The following is a 17,862-nucleotide window of genomic DNA, read 5'->3' on the forward strand; positions in this document are numbered from 1 at the left end:
GTTCTCCTCTGATTGCAGATTGTTTTAAACTTCACCACCATGGACCTTTACAAGAGCAGTCTCTGTTGGTACGACTATATTGAAGTAAGAGATGGCTACTGGAGAAAATCACCTCTGCTTGGTATGCAACTGTTGAATGCTGCACTGTCCATAGTTACTGTACTCATTGAGTTCAGTGGGGACTTGCTTGCTGTTGAACCCACAACAAACCTCTTGGGTGTTAGGTGTCTAGAATGTATCTAAACTTGGGGGTGGGAAAAAACTCTGAATGGCCTCAGTAAGTAATTTATTTAACTTCAGGCCTCAAGCCTTCCTTTCATTGCAGCTAGCTGTTATTCAGCTGCATGTGTGGAAAGATGGAAACTACAAAATATGCAACATTTTGCTTCACTTACGGGTATTGAAATATGAAGTTGCTATAGTTCTGCTCACAGAACTGAGGGAATAGTATACAAACAAGTCTGTAGAGCATGTGCTGGGACATCCATAGAGAACGTGATGAGTGCATGCACTGTGGTTGAGAGCACCCACTGTAGAGTTGTACTTACAAGTCCTGTTCCTGTACTTTTAAAATTATGAATAGAAGATTACTTCTATTTCTTCTTTGCATGTCCTTCCCTGCTCTTGCAGAGAAAAGGCATGCAAAGCAATAATGAATTAAGTCGTAGAGTTGCAACTAATATGCAGGAAGCTACAGCCATCCTTTTCTTGATTCAGAGGGTTGGTGGGGAGATTTCCCACCCCATAATGCCACTGCCCAACCCAGAGGCTCGTTTTGACATCCCGTGGTCTTCTCTGATTGAAACTGGGGATTTCAGACCACAGGAAGCATGAATGTCTCCAACTTCTTGGGTCAGTTTTGTTTGGAACAAAGACTAAAACTATTTGTTAGCATCCTTGCAGCCACAATTTAAAAACAGCAAAGAAGAAAGAAAAGGCAGGAAGGAGATACAGAGGACAGTGTTTTAACACTAGCGTGTATTTTCTTGGCCTTAAAAAGAAAAGGAAGAAGAAACAATTAAGACCAGACAGTACTTAGGCTTTTTTCTTGTTCCCTTCTCTGTAACCTAGGCAAACAGAAATTTCACCTACCTAGGCTAAATTTAAAAGGGTAAAATAATCTAGGGTCTTTTGGATGTTAGTTTTTAAATCTCTTTGGTCCTTAGACACGATGAGCGGTATTACTGTGACCTAGATTACGTTCCTTTCTTAAGACTAGTACTCACTTTCCTCTCCCAAAATGCCTGGGTTTGTATGTATAGAAACAATCTATAACAATAAGCTTTCTTCTTAATCCCTGTAAGGTTTTATACTTAGACTTGTGAGCCTGACTGCAATGAAAAGAAGCGCTGAAAGCTTTATAATAAAATCTTTGTGTATTAGGTGCTGATCTGCAGAAATACAGGTGCTTAACCATAAACGTGTGAATAGTTCCACTGAGTTGGTTATGCTATGCCTGTTTATAATGTTAAACACTTGTATAAATGTTTGCAGCGTTTGGCTTCAGAGGCGGCAGAAAATGCAGTTACTGGTTGCATGTTTTTAGGCAGGTTTTGTGGTGACAAACTGCCAGAAGTCCTTGCATCCTCTGACAGCAGGATGTGGATTGAGTTTCGCAGCAGCAGCAACTGGGTTGGGAAAGGTTTTGCAGCAATTTATGAAGGTAAGCCTCTTATAGCATTAAAAATGACTTTATTATGGAGGAAAAATATTAACAGGATACCTTTGGATGTTTAAAAAAAAAAAGTCAGCAATAACGTAATAGGAAATCAGTATTTTATTGCTAACAGAGACAGTAGGTGTTAACTTAATAGACAGGACATTTTGAAACTCTTCCTGTGATCAGGTTTCATATGACCTCTTTTCCAGGGACATCACTGATAATATTCATAAGCATTTTTCACCAGACATTTAATTAACTAAACGTGTATGTTGTTGTGCTTAGTGTGTGGAAGGATTTCTTTGAATGCTTTCTGCTTATTCTTCAGAAAAATCTAACTTAAGTTGTCCATATGCCCTGGGATTTCTTAATAGAGACACTTCCACACACTGAGTATATTAGCAAGTCAGCATTCACCTGTTTAAAATAGTCTCATTTTCTTAAATATTAAATCTATGGTAGTAAACTGTATGATTTAGTTGATATTCACAGATCTTTAACTGATTATCAGTAAGGATCCTGAAAAGTGCATTTACTTTCCATGAAAATATTTTGCTTTTATATTAGCTGTTTCTTCAAATTCAGTGTAAGCTTGAAGTGGTAAACTTCAGGCTAAAATGCGTAGATCATCATAAAATATGAGATGTCTTTTTCTAAAGGTTAGTAAATATTAATGAAGAATGTTTTTTAATTATATCTCAAATGTGAACAAAATTAAAGTTTAATTGTTTTGACCTTTTAAATATATTCTATAAACAGATTCAGATTACCTGTGATTCCAAAGTCTTCCTGAACATTGTAGACATATTTAGAGCTATTAGAAATGCTGAATTATATTCGTTAAATGAAATACATATAGTGGTTTAAGTGGATTGTGTTTTCAATAATTTGTCCTTGGTAGACTTTTTAAATCTTAATTTTATCATTAGTTTTAAAAAGGGTAGTGTAAAATGTCAGTTTGGGCATGGGGAACAGAAAATGTCATTACTGACAATAAGAATTTTATGCTTTTATCAGCTATCTGTGGAGGTGAAATCCACAAAAACGAAGGCCAGATCCAGTCTCCCAATTACCCTGATGACTACAGACCAATGAAGGAATGTGTGTGGAAAATAACAGTGTCAGAAAACTACAATGTAGGATTAACCTTTCAAGCATTTGAGGTAAAGCCTTTTTACTGATCTCAGAAAAGCATTTAGTGGATAAGTGACAGTGACATTTAAGGGAATCCTCATTAAACCTGTGAAAGAATTTAAGAATTCCTTATGAAAAATAAGCTCCAGAATCCAATTCTACTCTCCATGAAACCTTCCTTTCTGCAGAAATTTTCAGGAAGATTAAAGGTTTTTCATGTTTTCTGTGCTATCTGAATTAGAATGTTTAAAGTACTGACAATAGTCGCAGTTCAGCACATAAATAATCCAGTTCAGCCTGGATGCTTTAATATTCTGTTAAATAATCAGGATTTTTTATCTTTGCTAAATCTTATTGTTGAAAAGGAATGTCTATCTGGAAAGAAACCACTGTGGTTTTTGGCTTCTGTTTTGAGAAGAAAGGGAAAAAAAAAAGCCTACTTAAATTCAAATACAAACCTATATTTAGAGAGGGAAGAAAAAAGACTTTGTGAGTCATACTTGCATGTCTTTCGTGTACATCTCTGTGTATAACATTGCTAAACAGTGCTGAACTATTGTGTAACAAAGAAAAATAATATTTCATAAGTCTTTTTTATGCATGCATGATAGACTGGCTCGAAGTTTGTAGATAAATTTAGTAACATACTTTGAGTTCACACGTTTTGTTTGAATATGCTTCAGCAGTAATGACATGAAGAACACTTGTTTAAAATCTAAACTTTTTGGCTTTATGGTGCACACAGATATAAACACAGGTATAGTGAATATAGATATAATTTCTAACTAATTTTAGTCTTACAGACAGATGTCAGGGGTATGGAACATTTTTGCTATGACTGATGAAAGGTCTGAGCATGAGATAAGGGTTTGGGACTTTATCAGCAATTATGAATATAAACAATGGAAATTTTAATAATTTCACAGATTCTACTTAATTTTCCTTTTTTGTATCCTGAATTAATATTGGGTCTAGTGCAGACAAGATCAGCTCTCCCTGCCCAAAGAATTTTCCAAATGTCATTCAGACTCTGCATGGCCTGGCTCAAGATTACTTATGTCAGTCTCTCTTTATAAGCACTGTTGAAAATGAACAATGTTTTCAGTAACTTTATATAATTTACGAACTAGATATGGAGCTTTTCTGGTCTGCAACTGATGCTCAGTATTTCTTAGTCCGATCCCAAGAGAAATGGGACTATGCCTCTGCATAAGAGACAATATTTGATCTCCATGCAGATGCTCAGTGTTGGTCTACATGCACAGTACATTATCGCTTGAACTGACCCCAGTTCAATATCACCTCTGGAAGAATCAAACTTCCATCTCTTCTTATCTTTCAGGACCTTTTTCTAATAACAAAATTATGGACTATTTGCAAGTGTGAAGATGGCATGTTCATGCCTGACCATATAGAAAATAATTAGAAGCAAAGGACCAGCAAAGACCAGCAAATGAGAACACAATTCAGTACGCTAGTGGTTAAAACTGTAAGAAGAAATGTCCAGTTTTTCCCCCAGACTATTTAGTAGTATGGCACGCTCTAGAGGTGAAACATCTGTACTGACACCTCATACGAAGAAAGAGGAAATTGAGCAGAAGTATAGTTGAGCAGTAGTCTCATATTAGTGCCTCTGCTAGATGTACTTTGAAAGGAAAAAAAAATCCAACAGTAGGGACTTGAAAGGTACATACTTCTCCAGGGAGAGTCTGAGCAGTGATTCCAGAGTGGCAAGATGTCCCTGAGCACCAAATGAGGTGCCCCAGAAAGGCACAAGTCTTCGGTTATATCTGCCTTCGTGGCATTTCTTACTGGCTCGTCCACAGGGCTCCCCACTGAGGGTGAGATCTGCTTTGGAAACTGATCTGAAGTGCCTTGCCTAAACATTCACCATTTGGGTCTGATTTCCATTTCAGGCCCAAGCGCCTGAATGTAGGTGTTCTGGTTTTTGGTACTAAGTCCCTCTCTGGACTGAATCCTTGGAGCACTGCCCAGTAAAATAAAAAGTTGTTTAAAAATCACAGTTCTTCGTGCCAGCTGAGATCAAAAAAAGCAAATGTCAGGCCAAAGAGTTATTGCAGCGTGTTTGTGAGAAAATTACTTCTCTGTCCTTTGAAAGGTACAGTTAAGTAAGAGGAATTCTCATTATCCATATGTAAAGCTAGAAAAAATAACTGTATAAATAACCTTCATTCTGAAAGAAAAGCACTAGGGAAGCTGGGAATTTCAAATTGTATCAATGAGTCATCTTGTTTTGCCTGCTGTGGGCAACACATTTTCCACTGAGTGTGGGATTACCCTTTCTTATTTGTCTGCCTGATGGGCAGCTACGCTTTCCAGTATCTAGATGACAGCAGAGATGCTGGGACTGGTAAATCCATCTTTTTGCTTCATTGTAGAGTCACTTTTACTATATTGTTCTCTGAAAATTAGCGGTTCTTGGTTGTGGTTTTTTTTTTTTTAAAGAACGTTTTTTGGCACACAGTCTCACCAGCTAAGGCAATCCAGAGGGTTTGTAGAGCTGAGACATATTAATCTTCCTCATTTGAGTGCCCCTGTTAATCTTTGTGCAGGTAGAGTTTATTTAAATTATTTTTACGTAAGTCAGGGAATAAATTTTATCTGATCTTCTGATTCCACTAGGTATATATCCCACCTTTTATGACTAAAGTCTATGACTTGAGTCAGATATGTTTACCTGTGCTGAAATTTGACTCTATCAACAAATAAATTAACAATCGGAAGATTTCTTCTGAAATATGATTGCTCTCGGATTTGCTCTTCAAATACTCTTTTTTTTTTTTTTCTTCTGTTGGGGGAATGCTACAAAATAAAGGCAGTCTGGAATTTTTAACCAAATATATTTTATTCTAAAGTAATTGCTTTTTTCAAAACTGAAACTATGTACACGGAATTTTCTTTTGAGAATGGATGTTGAGAATGTCTCTGGCTTTCCATTTCACCAGGAGATTTCTTAGTGTTTTCCTGTGCTTATGTGCCTGTTTTAGGAATTTTCTCAGGTTAGTTCTTGAATGCCATTCAAATTCTGGGTTTCCTCCAAGGCCTTCAGGAGCCAAGGGTATCTTTCATTCTCCTATAAGCAATGCATTTTTCTGTAAAACCTGTTTGTTTATGCTTTTTGAATTTGCTAACATTTTGCATATTTCTTCTTATCCACATGTAGTATCAATCTTGTGAAATTTCAGTGCTCCAGTAAATAAGGTTTACAGGATCAGTCCGGTTACAACTAAACTCCCTGGGAGTCCTTTCATTAACTTGAGGAGATTTGCTACCCTTGTAGTAGGAATAAGAGACTACCGCAAGTGTAATAGACCTTTGTATGTTCCCAGATGACAGTACCACAACATCTTAAAACCTGATGTACAGATAAGCAAAGCACATTTTGTACTATTTCTTTTTCATTGATTGCCCAGTGCCTTAACACCAGTTATCATTTCTCAAAAGCACAATACTTATCTGTTAGTTTATATATAGGTGTAATGATTTTATCCCTTAATATAATAATATTGATAATAATAATAATGGCATTACTTGCAATAGGAGTACACTAAAAATAAATGAATGTAGTAGAATGGCAACCTTTCAAATAGTTTTATTGAAAATCAATAGCACTTTAAGTTGGTTGATTTCTGTAGTCTTAGAAGTTTAGCAACTTACTGCTACACAAAATATATTTTTAGCTATTGTCTTCTGCCAAAAATAGAGTGATTCTCAGAAAAGAAACTAACAATTCACCTCAATGGGAATTTGGTACGTGTAACTCAGAGCTGCACTTGACTTGTGAAAAATCATGATTTCCATATTGCCCAATAGAACATCAAAACATGGAAAAAGCAGGCATTAATTAAAAGTCTTGAGTAGTGAAATGACCACAGACATGTGGGGAAAACACACAATTCCTTCATTGGTGCTAGTGGGCTTTGGACCAGGTCACTTTTTTCTACATCAGAGTGCAATATGATTTTTACTGAGATAACAAGGCAGACTTTGTTTCAGATTGGAAAGTGCTGTTGTGTGTTTAAACTTCATTATTTAGATTAATGAAAATTTGGAATCAGTATTACAGTGTCAAAAACTTATCAGTGCTCAGGTTGATACATACCTGACCACATTGGTTGCAAACATACAATTGCTATTGAAGTCAGTGATAGCTGATTGCATCCCGGATCTTCATGACTTATCTCACTAATTTCCCAAACTCTGGCCCAAAGCAATTCTTGAGCAAACAGCTAAGAAATTACAGTAAATGTCAATATGGATTGTGCCAGAGAAATGAGTGGGAGAAAATTACGTATGTTATAAATGCTTGAAGAATTGTAAAGTTGGAAAGAAGACAAATTTTGTCTGCAAGTGCCATATTTTGATGTTTCATTAAAATGAAATAAAATCAAACAGCCCCTTCCCCCAATTTTCCCTCTTACATAAAAGCAGAAATCCTAATGTGCTAAATGAAAGCTCCTTAGTCTGTGGTGGTTACTGAGCTTAGCCTTGGTCATAATGCACAATTAGAGCAGACTACCAGCAGCCACTTGTACTAACTCTGCAGCTTTATGTGCAAGAAAATATCTGTGCAGAGATAATATGTGCCATTTTTCTGGGTTTGGTTTGGTTTTGACTTCTTGTCATTTTAACAGAATTTGGATGTGCTGAATTAAATTTGAGGCTTCTCCAACCCCTTTTTGCTGACTGTGGTCCCGCCACCCCCATTCCTAAACTCGCCTCACAATTCAGCCACTTAGCTGAACAATGGTTTTCTCAGAGGAATTATTTTTGAATGCTTGGATTTAGTTAATTCTTTTATAACTGAGATGTTATATTACTTGAGTAACAAGAAGTAATCCTGCAATAAAATGACCCAGATAAGAGGGTTTTTAATTTTGTTGGGAAAGATTCTCTCTCAATGAAGACAGGCACCGCAAATTATCTAGGCTCCAGACAGGATCATATTCGAGCTGCTACTGCTTTCTTCTTTGGTGCAATCCCCACTCTGACTCTGCAAATACTATTATGTAAAGAGCGCTATCCCAGTAGAAATGCACACATATCCACTCACATGTTTGCAACAAATGCAAATTTTTGCACCATGTTGAGGATAAATGAAGGAAATAAATAAAATATTGATCATCACTTGCAATGGCACAGGTTGATATTATCTAAAAATCTTATACATATTAATCAAAACTGAGCTTCTTAACTTTTCAAAACCAATTAATATTTCTGACCTGTTTAGTTGTTGAACCATGAATCTGGTATACTCAAGTGTACATGAGAAAAGAGGACCTTACTTGAGCTCAGAGTAGGAATTTGACAGAATATTAGGAAGCTGAGAGGTGCGTGTCTTTAGTTACTTTTTTCCAGTTAGACTGTTGTGTCCTGTGTAACATCTCAACAAATTTTTCTTGTAGAAAACAAATATAGTTAAAAACAGTCCAGCAATGCTCGTTCATCTTCTTTATGTTTGAACCCTAAACAAAGAATCCTAACCTTAACTTTGAAAAATTTCTGTTCTGTTTATTATCTGATTGATATTTGATATTTATGATCAAGTTCAAATAGGTAATTTTAAAAATAATTTTTTTACAGATTGAAAGACATGATAACTGTGCATATGACTACTTGGAAATTCGAGATGGAACGAATGAAAACAGTCCTTTAATTGGTCACTTTTGTGGCTATGACAAGCCAGAAGACATTAGATCTACCTCTAATACCCTGTGGATGAAGTTTGTTTCTGATGGAACCGTCAACAAAGCAGGATTTGCAGCTAACTTTTTTAAAGGTAAAAGTTAAAGCATATTTTGGGAGCTGTGAACTGCTTATCACTTGTTCTTGTACTAGAAAAATTATGACAGGATATTTAAAAATATTTCTTAATCTGTATTTCACTAATACCAGTTCTATACTGCCTCCAGCATATTTTTTTACCAAAGAATGAAGGAACATTTCCAGTGCAAGTTCCTGCTTTCTTCAGGTTCAAATAATCATCTTAGTTTTGAAACACCTTTGAAACATATCTAATCTTGTAAAAAATGGCTTTTTTGATGTTGTGTTATCAAATATAAAGTTAAATAGTATAGTTACAAATGGGTCTTTTCTGTTAAGGTTTTTTTCATTGTTCTAAATGTTGTAGGTTTTCTAATCCATTTGCTGCATTAGCCTGCTTTATCCATTTGTTACTTTCTGTGAGCAAGAAAAAACCCCCACAACAAACCAGCTGAGAAATCATAGTGACCAATGGCTTCACAGTCTTCCTCCTAGTTTGGGGTAGAAGGGGGGTGTTTGTGTTCATACAACTGCAGCTATACCTGCAGCATTTGGTGCATGGGGAGCGTGTAATTCCTACCCTGCGCTGCCGATGCCACAGTGAAAGCCACTAGCAGTGGTGTGGCCATGGTGACACCTGAAATACAGGTCACGCCAAGCAGAACCTTTTTGCTCTTTTGAAAAGCCACAAGCTGGGGCTCTTCTCACCCTAACTGTTAGTTTTTACTGTAGACAATTATAACCTTGAAGGCTGTAGACATGAGGGTGGGAGCTCTGTTTTATTTCTAAGAAATTACTTGTTCTGGTGTAAGGAAACAATATTTCAACATGTGAGGAATATTTTAACAATTAATCTCATGGGTATATTTCGGTGCTAGTAGAGATAATACATTATTCCTTTCCCTCCCCCATCCCTGATGCATCTTGTTCCCTTTAATATCAGTAGAATGAAAACCTGGTATTTGAGGATTCTGTTAATCTGTTTTTGAGTATGAATTTGGGATAATGCACAAATTGATTCTGTGGGAGATAAAGTGCCCTTCAAGTGACCCTGCTGTGGATTTTCAATCTTTCTTTCAATACTTTATACAACCTTTAGATTATGGCTGCCTGAATTATTGTATGCTGCCCACAAAGTGCTTATAAATTAGGTCTGCAGCTGTCCGTAGGTATTGTTGTAAAAAAGACCCACCCGAACCCCACAAAGGACAAATTTTTATTTTCTCCATTGCAGGTCACCTTAGCATTTGAAAATCCTCTAGTCAGCAACCACACTGCGTTATGTAGTGCATCTTATAATGGCACACATATGGCCTTCTGGGTTAATATTGATCCAGTAATTACAGCTGAAGAAGGTAATTATTTAACATGTTTTCTTGCATTTTTCCCTGTCTTGGCAGAGGAAGATGAATGTGCCAAACCTGACAATGGGGGCTGTGAGCAGCGCTGTGTAAATACCCTGGGCAGTTACCAGTGCGCCTGTGATCCTGGCTATGAACTTGGTCCTGACAAAAAGAGTTGTGAAGGTACAGTGCGTTGCTGTGTTACGGGCTCTTAAAGCTCACCCAGTGCTATTGCTTGAATGCAATACTGCACCTTCATTTGTTCTGTCCCAGCAGTGTGAGATCTGCAGAACCCAACATGGAAAACCAGTGCTCCCTTTTAAGTAGTGGTGCCAGGTAACATCTGTCCATGGCAGTCACCTTCATCTGATGTCTGTCACTAATTTAGCTTTACAGGCTTTGCTGTTAGTCAGCTGGGAACGATGTGAAGCAGGACTTCGTACCTTCCCAAACCACTTACTACATTACTCATACTCATTAAAGCAAAGTCTCCCACCATGCATAAGGAAACAATTATCAGCAGAGCAACGTGCCTGGGAATCGGCATATTTAGCGATCCCTGTGACCACCTCTGACTGGGGTGTGACTGGGAAGCTGGCAGGTTTGAAGAGCAGGATCCTTTATTCTAGCTCAAATCTCAGAGAAATCCTCCCCACTCCCAGTCAGACTTTTTTTGCTGGAAACAAATTCTACTTTTCAGGGTGAGCAAAGCATATTCAAATAATCATTTGGAGAAACAAAAACCTGATAAGTGGAAATCTGTGTAAACATAGGATTGGAGTGAGAGAAGTTTTGCATTCTATACATATTTCATATCAAAGGAAAGAAGTAAAAGCTTTTGATCGTTATGTACTAATTATTGTTTGATTTTTATTCATAAGCACCAATAAATTCAGGGATAGCAAAAATTATCCTATCAATTGATCTGGTTTATTTGAGAAGTGAATGGATTTTGAAAATTGGAGTGCTCGGAGCTATGGTTTTCTTCTGATGTGATTCAATGGTCTCACTCTTTTTTTTAATTTCCTAGCTTTAATTCATCATTTTTCACAATTTGCGGTAGTTTTGCTTAGTTTCTTTGCACTTTTTTGTCTTTTGCTTTTGGTTCTGTGGGGTTGGTTTTGGTTGGGTGGGGGGGGGAAATGTTGTGTGAGGTGATGATAGTCCTAGACTACAGGTGTGTTAGATTGTGGCTCTCATCAAGCTGTTTGGTTTTTTAGTTGTGACACCACCCCCACCCCCTTTAATAGTGAGCACATTGGAAAAACAATTTATTTAGAAGTCTGCATATTAGGCAGTATGCAGAAAGTAAGGTTAATCTAAGGGGAGCCATGAAGACAGAGGTTTGATCTCTGGGCCTTTGATGATCAGCCCAAATTTATGCAAGGAATTTGGTTTAGTCTGCCTGCTGACCTGAGTCAGAGTATTAGGGAAGATTACCAGTCTTTCAGAAAACTCTTCCCTCTGCCTCCAAAAAATAAAGAAGGAATACCTCCCCAGCACCCTAACAGAAAAGCAACTCTGGCAAAAGGAGAAGTCACTCAAAGTAGTGCAGTGCAGTGTGGAGCAAAACCCTTGAGCTACCCCTAAAAGTGTATATGCATTTGTTCCATGTGATGTAGCACTCACTGTACGTAGGGACTGCTGGATTAAAATCGCTGTGTAGTCACAGTCAGGATTATATCCTTGTTATAGTATGGGAATTTGAGGGGTGACGTAGCTGTATTAATTCACACATGATACCAGAGTAGAAGCCTCTAACTCGGAAACTCTGCCCAGTGCTTCACTGCAGTATTGACATGTACAGAAAATTGCTTCATGGTAGTCTAATCCAAATCTCCCCCACTGGCAGCATATTAGAAAGCTTTCATTTTTACTTTTTTTTTTTCAGTATTTCCACATTTCCCACCATTGCCTCAAGGACCAATGGAGTGACATTGAAAAGCAGAAACTGAAAACTAGCAGTAGTTGTCTTGATCCAGACTGGATCATCTGGGGACACAGTTTGTGTCATCTGAGTGCAGTCTCTAAACCCGTGCCTGGTCTTTTTTTTACACACTGAGGTGTGACCCAGGGTCTTAGTCCCCCTACCCCGGTCAGATTACCTTCACATGTATACCAAAAAGTCTTCTGCTTGGAAAGCCAGGTGTCTGGGTTGGCCAAATGAGCCCTGACACAGACATGGAGAGCTCTTTCAGGAGTGTTAGATGAAGTAGATGTGGTGTATGAGACCGTCGGCTAGACAGGAATAGCCAGTTTTTAAAGCATTCAGCATTAGCCCAGACCAGTTGGAAGAAGGTGGAGCTTCCCCCCACCAGCTGTTTAGAAAGAGCTCTGTGGATGATTTCCAGTGCTGTTACAGTGATGTAATGGTATCAGTGCAGCAGAGTGTGATTGAGAACCCCTACAAATCCCATTGCTTTCCTTGTTTTTAAAGAAAAAAAAAAAAAAATCACAGATGGGAAAGATTAATGGCTTTATCCTTTGCTATCTGAACTGCATTCACAAACATAGTACAGTATTGTTCTGTTGTATGGAGGCGAGTGTTTGGCATATATTTGGAAATAATAGGTATTTTCTCTATTACTTGAGCATCCATACTTCAGCAAAAGTAATTGTGACTGAAGAGTAAGTGACTGCTATCCCAAAGAATTGACCCTATCTAGTAGGTTATGGGAGGCATATACAGCTATATGAGCTGAGACAGGTAGGGCTGATTCTGGATCAGTAATCAAGGAGAGAAGCTGGGGAAATGCAAGCGCATCTTAAGTTGTCTGTCTGCCAGGAGAGGGATGGTCAAGGTCCTGGGGAGGGCGGTGAGGTCAGAAGACTTGCATGGGAAAGGCTGTGAGAGAATAACCAGAGTCTCTGGAGGGAAGGGAAAAGAATGAATACGATAACGCCATGTGTACTCCTGAAACTTATCTCTGTCCACAAACGTGCAAGCTGTTTGAGATAGGGGCTGTCTCTTTCTCTTTGTTTGCACCAAGCACGATAAAACAAGATTCTGATTAGTCTGTCTGGGCATTACAGCAGTATAAGTCATGAGAGGGCTGAATCTTCTCAGTGTGTTTCTGTTTCTAGTAAAACATGGGTTCGGTCAAGAAATGATGCTCTCCCTTTTAATTTTACAGCTGCTTGTGGAGGACTCCTGACAAAGCTAAATGGGACTATAACCACACCAGGGTGGCCCAAAGAGTATCCTCCAAACAAAAACTGTGTGTGGCAGGTGGTTGCCCCGACGCAATACCGAATTTCAATGAAGTTTGAGTTTTTTGAGTTAGAAGGCAATGAAGTAAGTAACTGTGAACAGAGCTGTGCAATCTGTTACACGCTAAACAGTTTCATGAGTGTTCAAAAATAGGTATTGTCTTATAAAACCCTTGCTTGACTGTTCATACGCTGACAATAGCCATAGATATTCTTGTTTTCATTTTGGGACTGTTTCTGGATTCTTTCAAAACAAATATGGAGAGAATAGCTCTCTTTTACATATCATCTAAATGTATGTCTATTACAAGAAATTTAAAAGAAATGTTCTCTGCTGAGTCTCAGCTGACTTTTTTTTTATCAACAAAGTAAAACAGAGCAAATGGCTGAGGCATATTGGAAAAAATTCAAGAGAAGAGAATCTGGAGAAACCAAATTATCTTTACAGACTATGACTGCAAAGAATACACATAAGCTGTGGCTAGTGGCGGAGCGAGGGAGCGTTTAAATCACTTACAAGTATCTCATGGGGGGAATATTTTAAAAGGAACAGTACCAGAAATAAGGCACGATGATAGAGCAGCAGCAGTGTTGGAGCTGGGCAGACCCTGGAGTCATTGGGGATCTTGTCCCCGGGTGAGGGAGAGGGGCAGGGCAGAGCCCTCCATGCAGTAAGAGCTGCTCCCTATAACTTTAAAAAAAAAAAAAAAAAAAAGTGGCAGGGGTTGCAGTGATTTTCTGAGTGCAAATCAGTAAAATAAGGGGTTCAGTGTCAACTTTTCAGACTCTGTTCTGCTTCCTAGGCACTGCTCTGTCATATCTTTGAGTTCCCTTGCCACGCTCTAGCCATAATGTTCTGTAGCCGTTGAGTTTATCCGGACATTCTTCACACAGTGTTAAGAACCCAAATACCAGGACATTATTTCTGACTGAACAAATTTGTAGCAACGTATTTGATATGAGGATGGGCCATGTTTTGGACATGAGATCTGAAGTGGCAAAAGCTGGAGTTTAATTTACAACTAAGAAACAACCCAGCTGTGGCTTCTCCAAAATATCTCAAAATTAATTGCAGAGACAATAATGTGAGATTTTTATTATTTAAAAAAAATAAAATTGGGGTAGGGTCTAAAGTCCATGAAATTCCAACTTTTCATTATTTATACATTACACTCATGTCCTGTTATCATTATTGCAAAAACTGCAAAATGTGTAATAAAAAGTTGTAAGTACCAAAAAATTAAAATTTAATCACCATTTGAACAAATGATAAAACGTTTTTCTTGCACTTTCTTGGTACTTAAGCCAGATTTGCAAGGAAGACACCTGGGGTCTAATGAAGTTAAATCAGTTTTCTAAGGTCATACAAGACACGTAACTTAAGCAGATATGAAAAATATACATAATTTTTTCAACATTTAGAACTTTGGTTTGATACTCTCCTGTGCTACTGAATCTCAGCTTTATACTATTAAATAGAAGCACTAAGAATGGTACCTGTGAAAATCAGAAGAAACATATATCTGATATTGTCTGAGTGCAGACATAAAATGTATACATTTATCAAATGCTCTAATTATATTTTTGTTATAGGAGCTCCATTTAGGACCAAGTTTAATATGTCTTTTCCAATATTACAATTTTAATATTTTACATTTACATTTTACAATACATTTAATTTTTAAATTTTTTTTAATATAATGTAGCATGAAGGAAGTTAGACCTATCAGAAATTACATTTCATTTCTAATCTAAAGCAATGAAATCATCAAAACTCATCACTGATGTATGGCTGAAATTGCTGGGATTTATTAATGTTGTGAGCTATATTTGAAAATCACATGCTTTAATATTAATTTATCTTATTGCCACATGCTGTTTGTATTTAATTGTAACTCAGGCTTTATGAATTTTTGTGTTCTTTATATTGTATATAAGTGGTTTCAAGTGAATTAGTCACTTTCCAACTCTGCAGCATATGAAAAATTTTTCAATAACAGTGAAATTTAATCTCTGTCTAGAATGTATTATATTAAAAAAATTTGAAACGTTGTCAATCTTGAACTATTTCATAGGGAGGGAGAACAACAAAAACTAAAACATCCTTTTTCTGTAGTTCCCCTCGGCTCCTCTGACTTTTTTTTTTTTTTTTACTAGAAATTGTGATTTATCAAATACAACTTGGATTTAATGGACAACCTAAACTCTGTATGAATCCTCCTGGCCACTGTTTTCTCTTAAGATATTAATTGCAGACAACTGGGACATTTTTTGACTAAATGATTGATAGTTGAGCCTAAAAATCTTAGAAGTTTTTGGGTGAAAGGCTTTAGGCTGACCAAGGGATTATGCATTGAAAGTATTATCATGAGTAGTATGCCTTGCATAAGGCTTTTTTATTACATTAATTTATTTTATTTTTAACCTTTTAATGAAAATGATATTCACCAGCCTTCCAAATTATAGCTATGCTGCTGTTAAAGAAAGATGTATGGTTTTAATAGTGCATATTTATATATTTGTAAAGAAATGAATATGTCTTAAATACATAATGGTAAAAACTTACCTTGTAAGTTTCTAAGTGAAAATTCATATTTTTTTTTTAAAATCTATGAGATGCGAGCAGCAGAAGGTTTGTTGATTCTGGGTGTGTGGTTTATAGCACAAAGATACATATAATTTTTGGGGTGAATATTTCTAGATTTAGTCTAGTGTCACTGGAATTTTTACTTTTCAGTTTAAATGGAAACGTTACTAAGCATCTTGAAATTTAGATACTAACCACAGATTAGTATCTATCAAAATATAGTTTTGAATGTAATGCGTAGTATAACTATGCCTTAGTGACCTTAAAATATTCTTACACAAAATCAGTGAACATTTGTAAGCATTTATAAGTGTTTTTAAAGCCAGGGAAAAGTGAAAAAAGATATTAATCTATTATTAAGCAGCATATACCAATCAGAGTTCTTGCATTTGTAAACAACTTCATGCTTTTCTTTCGGTTAGCCAAAAGATAATTTTTCTTTCTTTTCTCAGGTTTGCAAATACGATTATGTGGAAATTCGTAGTGGCCTTTCTTCTGATTCTAGACTACATGGTAAATTCTGTGGTACAGAAGTGCCTGAAGTTATCACCTCTCAGTACAACAACATGCGAATTGAATTTAGATCTGACAACACTGTGTCAAAAAAAGGCTTCAAGGCACACTTCTTCTCAGGTATAGAAAAACACTCTTGTGTACCTGTGAGTGCCTCTGAGCATACACTGACTAGGTGGAGTGAATACTGTATTTTGGTGTTAAAGTGAGTGGCCTTTTCCCTTATAATTTTCCTGGTATCTTTGACTTGGTTTTATTTTTATAAGCACAAACCACTCTTCTGTCTTAAAATACTGTTCTGATTGTAATGTCTATAGTACAAAATATATACCTTTTTAAACAGCAGCAGGGGCAAATGAACTTTGTGAGATACAGAGGAGAAAGAAAATTTACTAAGTGTTTTTAAATTTCAGTTAGATTCCTTTTATCCCAAGTTTTGTTGCTATTTTTTTTTCAAATCCCAGTTGTAACGTGATATAAATTAAATACAGTGTACACTTCCTTTTTTTTTTTTTTTTTTTTTCACTCAGGTCTCTTAATATAATGGATTAGTTATGAAACTACCACTTTGTGCTACAACATTTGTTTAACATTATAGGTACTTTCTTGCCCAACTTTGGGCAAGAAACTCTTAATGTTTTGCAGAAGAACAGAGCTTAAGACCTTGCTCTTGCAAAAAATGTGTGTCTTTTTAGTTATGAGTGTAATTTCCCTGAGGCAGATCAAAATGATAGAAGTTTATATCATCTGAGGACATGTAACTTTGAATAAAGTTTGACATGAGTGAAGCTGAAGATGCGAGGAAATATTTGCACAACAGTGGTTTCTGCAATTACCCATTGAGACTAGACCATAATAATCTGGCTGTGGCAGGATACCACATGGTGTTAGTAGTGGAGTTTTGCTTAGTGTTTTTCTTGTGTGTTTACACATACACGTAGGTATATTATCTTGTGTAAAACAACACAACAAAACAGTCCTGTTTGCCCACCCCCCCAAACTGGAAGTCATCCAGAAGCATTTAGGATTTGAATTCTGCCCCAACTTTTTTGATAGCAGTTAAAAACCTGAATCTGGAAAATCCTGATTGTGTTTAGCATGTAGCAAAATGTATTACCAGGCACTGTTATTAGCGTTTGTTTGCTAAAATATTTTATCAAAGCTGAAATGAAAATGGTATTTCATTGGTTAGCTTTAATAACTGATAACTCAACTATGTTCAAGTTATAAAAAAGAGTGTCAGTGATGTGGTTTGGAAGGAGAGGAAAATAACTGTCAAGACAAACAGTTTAGACTTTCAGTGTTTTCTCATTATGACTACTTTGATTTATTTTTTTTTTTCTTAAGCCATTATGAAAGATGAAAAAAAGTGTTTCATCTCGCACAAAGAAATTAAGAAACCTTTTACCTCTTCTAAAGGATATTATTTTTTTCTAGTAATCACATGCCTCTGGTCGTAGTCTTTCAGATCCATCTTTACATATAGTACCACTTTTTACTTTTAAATTTATATTTTACATTAGCAAGAAGCTTTCAAGTCTGACTCATTATTTGTAGTAAATACATATATGTACACAACAGAACATCCTCCTAGAAACACTTACGCAACTCGTCATTTCACATTGGCCTAG

General features: G+C 36.6%; 1 protein-coding gene across 1 annotated transcript in view; it reads left to right on the forward strand.

Moving 5' to 3' along the window:
• TLL1 (tolloid like 1) overlaps window positions 1-17,862 on the forward strand; it is a 144,440-nt gene that overhangs the window by 107,709 nt on the left and 18,869 nt on the right. Inside the window, exons 10-16 of the mRNA XM_009636352.2 lie at window positions 19-121; window positions 1,547-1,663; window positions 2,678-2,823; window positions 8,399-8,594; window positions 9,979-10,104; window positions 13,056-13,216; window positions 16,171-16,351. Coding sequence (XP_009634647.1) covers window positions 19-121; window positions 1,547-1,663; window positions 2,678-2,823; window positions 8,399-8,594; window positions 9,979-10,104; window positions 13,056-13,216; window positions 16,171-16,351 — 1,030 coding nt within the window. The remainder of the gene's footprint in view (window positions 1-18; window positions 122-1,546; window positions 1,664-2,677; window positions 2,824-8,398; window positions 8,595-9,978; window positions 10,105-13,055; window positions 13,217-16,170; window positions 16,352-17,862) is intronic.

Source organism: Egretta garzetta, unplaced genomic scaffold (genome assembly GCF_000687185.1).
Source record: "Egretta garzetta isolate BGI_Z169 unplaced genomic scaffold, ASM68718v1 scaffold174, whole genome shotgun sequence".
In the NCBI taxonomy this organism is placed as follows: Eukaryota; Metazoa; Chordata; class Aves; order Pelecaniformes; family Ardeidae; genus Egretta; species Egretta garzetta.